Source organism: Giraffa tippelskirchi, chromosome X (assembly GCF_054371585.1).
Source record: "Giraffa tippelskirchi isolate mGirTip1 chromosome X, T2T-mGirTip1v1.2.pri, whole genome shotgun sequence".
Lineage (NCBI taxonomy): Eukaryota > Metazoa > Chordata > Mammalia > Artiodactyla > Giraffidae > Giraffa > Giraffa tippelskirchi.
Genome location: NC_137289.1, coordinates 1,940,464 through 1,946,254, shown reverse-complemented (window position 1 = coordinate 1,946,254; position 5,791 = coordinate 1,940,464). Strand labels below are relative to the sequence as shown.

The window sequence follows — 5,791 nt, the reverse complement described above, 5'->3', positions numbered from 1 at the left end:
CACAGAGGATCTGAAGGGATGTGGCTTCCATGGGACCTGCTGTCAGCCTGGCAGTCACACATGTCACAGTGAATTAGTGCTCTGGCCTTTGGATTTCCCCATCAGTCTGCTAGGTGTGTGTTTAATATGACTCTGTCTCCCTGAAGCCAGCTACCTCTGGGGACACTCACTGGTAACCCCAGTGCCTTGCCTGGCACACTGGTCAGAAGCTTGCCCTTCCCCCCGGTCTCCTGCCCATGCTTGGAGCCAACATCCCAAAGCAGACAACCATTCTCCGGCCAACTGTGAGTGTGATGGATTTCTTGGGGGTCACTTCCCCCCAACATTTTATTTTGAAGTTTCAAACCACAGAAAAATTACAAGAATAGTACAATGACCCCCACATCCCCAGCCCTTAAATATTTGCTCTAAGCCTTTGAAAGTAAGTTGCAGAAAGTATAACATTTCATAAAATTGAATGCTCATATTCATAATACTGAAGCCTATAACTTTGAAGGCAGGGACAGTCTTCCGTGTAATCACCCTATGTCATCACACCAAGGACACTGAGCACTGATGACAGAATGCCATCAGTTAGCACATGTAGATGGTGGGGAGGGGGTTGGCAGTCATAAGCCCCTTCTTCCCCCACTTGAACGCATCTTCTCCACAGGAGGGCACCTTCGGCAGGCGTGTAAGCTGGTCAGGAACAGGAAGGCAAAGTGGAACTGAAGCACATCGCAGACTTTGGACCAGAAGTGGCCCGTGAGCTGCTGGAAGAGATGCCACTGTGTGAGCTCATGGTCATACAGCTTGAGGACCACAAAACCCAGGCAGGAGAGCATGCCCAGAGCCAAGTAAGTTCCCGAGGAAGCATTGCCATGGCGCCCCTGGGTGTGCAGGGCCTGGCTCACGGCAGCGGCAATGTGCAGGCCCAGCGCCAACTCAAACCCATGGGGGTGCAGCAGGGCCAGGCTGTAACTGCACAGGGAGAGGCCCTCGACAGCCAGGAAGAGCCAGGGCTTCCAGCCCCTCTCCAGGCAGAGGCACCAGGCCACCGGCCATGCGAAGATGGGTAAGGTGAGCCACTGATCCAGCACGGCGGTGGGCCGTGTCTGCATCCCAACGCGCAGCCACTGGACTGGGCCGTAGACCAGAGCCATGCCCGCGAAGATGTCCTTCAGGTATCGAGCCCTCCGCCTCTCTGTGGGGCCCCCTGGGGCACGGGCCTGGCTCTGCAGCCAGTACACCCCCAGGAACACATAGGCCATGTTAATGAGGGAGTTGAAGGGCATGGCCAGGAAGGCAGGGAGGCTGGCGACCGGTGCTTCCGCGTAGTGCTCATAGCCCACTTGGACAGACACACGTTCAAAAATACCAGTGTAGATGGTGGCCACGCAGAGGCAGCTGGCCAGGGCCACGTGGAAGAGGGCCTGCCCCGACTCAGGCTTCATCTGGAACCCTAGGTGTGGCCCCAGGATGGAGAGCTTCACAGAGCAGCTGCCTCGGCTGTTATTTCAGAATTCGGATAAACGGCTTCTTTTTTTTTTTTTTTCATTTTTGCAAAACACTCCTCAGCCTCCCAGCTGAGCCAGCAGGAAGAAGTCCCCGTGATTTCCGACGCAGATGCTGCGACCTTGCCCCAGTGGAGGTAGTGGCCCCGAGGAAGGCAGTGGTTCTGCTGATTGGTTGGCACCAGTGGAGGCCTGTTCTGCCTTCTTCCTTTGTGGTTACAAAAAGAGTGTGGGTAGAAAGCAAACCATCCAAAAAAGCGCCTCCATCTTCCCGAACTCAGCCTCAGGCTCTACCAAAGTTTTCATCATGACCCTCTCCTGACACCTATGCTGTTCTTCTTTCATCTGTGTACTATAAAAAAATCCCGCTCCTTGTCTCCGTTCCCCTAGAGCCACTGCATTTAGAGACAAATCTTTCCTAGGTCTGTTTTTAAAACTCAGGATATGCTTTCTCATCTCCCTGGTACTACAAATGTGGAGTTTTCCAAGCCAGTCCCAAAGCCCTTTGAACTAAATTCCCAGTTAAATTAGAGACCATTAGCTGTGGTCCTGATTCTGGAATCTAAGGCAAGGGAATGGTGGGGCGGGTTGGGGTGGGGCAGAGACAAAGGGCTTGGCTGCTTCGTGGGTGTGAGGCCAGGTAGCAGGAGTCATCCCCCCAGGCCTGCCAACCTGGGTCACCCCCTCCCCTGCCCTCCCCTTAAGTGCCACACCTTCCAAAATCACCTTCTGTCCTTGGCTCACATGAAAACCTTCCATTTCCTGAAGTCACGGAAACAGATAATTTAAAAACAGTGTGGACTCTTCATGGACTGTCAACTGTTCCCGGGTCAGCTGTGGCGTGAGTAGACCTCGTTACCAAGAAATGTATTAAGAACAGAAGAGGTTCGGTGCCCTGAAGATGACTCAAAGCCAAACTGGCAGGCAAGCACATGGGCATGGGGATGAGAAGAACTGTCCACGGTCAAACCCCAGCTCCCCCACCTACTAACCCTGTGTGATCTTGGGCCTTAACCCTTCTGGGCCTCAGTTTGCATACCCGTACAATGGGGATGTACATCCTAGCAGAGTTGTTCTGTGACCTACATGAGTTCTTAGGTATGCAGACCACTGTTTATTTTTGAGGCCCCTTGTCCCCTCCTGCAGTTGAGGCCCTGAAAGGGCAGGGCCCGGTCTGATCCTGGGCCCTCCCTCCCATGCTTAGCAAAGACCTGCTAATTTTGGTTCAAGCACAAAGTTAGCACCTCTCCTCTGTCCTCATCCTGTTTGCCATTTCATTGCTATGACTGGCCCTGGGGCCCACCTGTAATATCCAGGAAGTTGCCGGCTGGGCCTCATGTTGACCCTCTCACCCCCTCTCCCGCCTCCGGGGGGCCTGTTGTTAAGGGGAGCAGCACTTCCGTGAAGGAAATGAAGCCCTTGTCCCGACCCTCATCTCAGCCCACGCCACTGTTGTGCAACCTCCCCGTTGCAGCCTCTGGTGAAGGAGGAGTCTTTAAATCCGGGGACTGTCCCTCCCCCAGAGTTCCCACTTCCAGGCTCGCCACCGCTCACGTGGTCTGCACACAGCAGCCCCCAGCAGCCCCCTCGAGGACCGCCCCTGTTTAACACCCTTCAGTGGCTGGCTCTTCGCTCACATGTGATCACGCCCCAGCCTTTTGGCCACACACCAAAGTGCCATGCTCATGCAGTCCTGTGAGTTCCCAGGCATAGTCTGTCTTCCTGCCCTCCTCTGCCTGGCCTGCTGAAGCCTTCAACTCAGCTATCACTTCCGCTTCAGCACCAGCACTTCCCCACTCAGCTCCCGAGTCCGGCGGGGACACCAGCTGAGGCCTCACCTGGTGTCTCCAGGTCCTTCCCTGATCCCACCCAGGGTGTGATTCCCTGGTGTGAAGAGCCAGGCTTCTGGGGCCCCAGGCCGCCAGCGCTAGCCTGACCCTCCTGTCTACCAAGCCAAGCATGGAGGAGAGCTGCGGACAGGCAGTCCGACACTGTTCGCTTGCTAGAGGAGGAGGTCCAGGAAGGGCGTAGAAAGGGATTCCTCTCCGGCCGCTGGGCAGAGGTTGCTCGAGCCCTTGCGCAAGCTGAAAGCGACATGTTAGCAAACCAACTTTCCAAGTCCACCAGGAAGGCCAGGGCGGGTCTCTTATGGCCTAAGTCCTAAGCTGCTGTGACCCTTGTAACGTGCCTCTCAAAGTTCTTCCCAGTTTCCCCTGCTTGGCACACGAAGGTCCGAGGGCTCACCAGCATCACCCTTTCCCCTGGTCTGGTTCTGGGCTCACTGCGGGGGGAAGTCCTGCAAAACCCGACAATCCCCGGGCTAAGGGGTTAAGACGTGTTCCTTAAACTCTTCTGCTTTCTCAGTCTGTATGCATTTAAGCAAGAGCCACTGTCGCCTGTCACAGTGGTGGCTTCTTTAACCTGTATCCCTTATGACAACTGCTTGTTGTGCCTGTGACTATCCTGACCACCGTTGTTCCCTTTCTGCAGGTAAGGGGATGCCAGTCTGAAGGCTGTACCACGGGACAGCAGCAGGAGAGATCAATCTGAGCCACCTGGATGCCCAAGGAGCTACCATAGCAATTCTTGAACTCTTGAGGACAGAATCCCTGCATGTGGTCAAGGCTGCTGGGAACCCGGAGCTCAGTTTCCTTATCTGACAGGGGAAGGACTTGGCCAGAGAGGTGACGTGAATTGCCAAGGACACTTAGGGCAGTCGGTGGCACAGAAACACAGGTGAGGGTTCTTGTCCCTTGACTGTGTCACAGGCCTTTCCTCAAACAAATGCTTCCAAATCCATAAACTAAAACAGAATTACAACACAAACTTAATATGTTTAAAGATAGTTATTAAAGTATTTTTGATAATGTATGATATAGTAATAATGTGCTTCTTTACTAACATGTTAAGTTACAGGATCTATGGGCAGGTTGAATAACTACAGTAATTTCAAATGAGTTATTCTTTGGTAACTTGCAGTTTAGTTAACTTTCAGGCTATCTAAAAGAAAAGCTATATGATCTCAAATGACGTCATTTCCCTTGGTGACACAATCACCAGGTTAACGCTCTGTGCTTTGTTACCTACACTTTAGGTGTGGAAAAGGCCGAATTTTGGCTAGAGGCTGATGAATGTAAAGATCAAATAAAAATGAGAGAAACTGGAAAAACCATCTGTTGTCATTCCAAGATCCCGGACAGCAGCGCATTACAGCCTGCGCCATCGGGGAGTGAGCCTGGGGCGGCGACCAGACGGGCTCCTGCAAAATTTGGAACATCAGGATGATGTACCCACCTCTCAAGATTGTTGTGAAAACTTACAGTATTGGCGCGAAAAGGCCAGCGATCACCATCCGGGCATTTTGCCTCTCTTGCTTTGCTGGGGGAAATTCAAATCTCGAAAAAGGGCGGTCCCTAAAGGCGGTTGTGCGCCTGCGCGCGGGGCGGGGCCCAGGGCTCTAGGAAGCAGGCGGGGCGGGGTGACGCGAGGTGACGCGGGGCGACGCGGACCTCTCCCGCGCCCGCCCGCTCGCCTCTAACACCGCCAGCCTGGCCGTCCGCCCGGCGGGCAGAGGGGCGGGGGCCGGCCCGGCGCGCGGCAGCCTGGCTAGTTTCCTTGGGGCGCCGGCGCGTGAGGCCAGGGAGCCTGGGAGGGCTCCGCCCCTGGCGTCGCGCACCAGGCTGCGTTATCGCCCACGTGCGCCCCTCCCCCGGCTCCCCCCGTGGCGGGCTTCGGGCCGCTTCCCCGGAGGCAGCTGGGTGTGCGGAGAGGGAAAATGTCCGCTGCCCAATCCGAAGCCTGATTTAGTGTCAGCCACTCTCTGCAATCTGTGCCCTGTCCCCACTGCTAGTTAAAAGGATTCCTCTGGCGAGTGTCCCTTCAGCGACCCGGGGGGGGGCAGTCCCAAGGGGGCGGGGCCAACCGCGTCTGAAGCATTCTCATCCGGGCATTCCCCAGATGCCGCAGCCGCCATCTTTGTTTTGTGCTGAAAGTCGCTATTGACGCCCGCGGACGGCCGGGCGAAGGGAAGTGGCAAGATGGCGGCTCCCAGGACGGAGGCGTGGAGGCGCGCTTCGGCAGCAACAGAGCTAGGCATGCCTGTGGCTGACCCGAGCGCGGCCTGACCTCAGGCCGAGCGTGCAGCAGCCCCGGTCCCTTGCCGCGAAGCAGCGCGGAGTTCCTTTAACGGGCCTCGGCCGGGAGGCGAAGCCTGCGAGGGCGGGTGAAAACAGTGACGTCACCCGACTCCGCCCCCTCGCCCGACCGCCGCTGCCGCCATGTTTAGTTGTTACTTCTTC

General features: G+C 55.8%; 1 protein-coding gene across 6 annotated transcripts; it reads right to left on the bottom strand.

Annotated features, from left to right (window-relative positions):
• Positions 1 to 285: 285 nt before the first annotated feature.
• On the bottom strand, positions 286 to 4,870 carry TMEM187 (transmembrane protein 187). 6 transcript variants are annotated; one of them, XM_081564583.1, is made up of 3 exons: positions 4,788 to 4,870; positions 2,220 to 2,327; positions 286 to 1,701 (listed from the first exon to the last, which is right to left on the bottom strand). In XM_081564583.1, exon 3 carries the CDS (start codon positions 1,431 to 1,433, stop codon positions 609 to 611), a length of 825 nt encoding a protein of 274 aa, XP_081420709.1. In that variant the 5' UTR covers positions 1,434 to 1,701; positions 2,220 to 2,327; positions 4,788 to 4,870; the 3' UTR covers positions 286 to 608. The 6 variants fall into 6 exon arrangements, with proteins under 6 accessions (XP_081420709.1, XP_081420708.1, XP_081420706.1 ...); XM_081564582.1 differs by having other exon boundaries at positions 286 to 1,697; XM_081564580.1 differs by lacking the exon at positions 2,220 to 2,327.
• Positions 4,871 to 5,791: the final 921 nt, after the last annotated feature.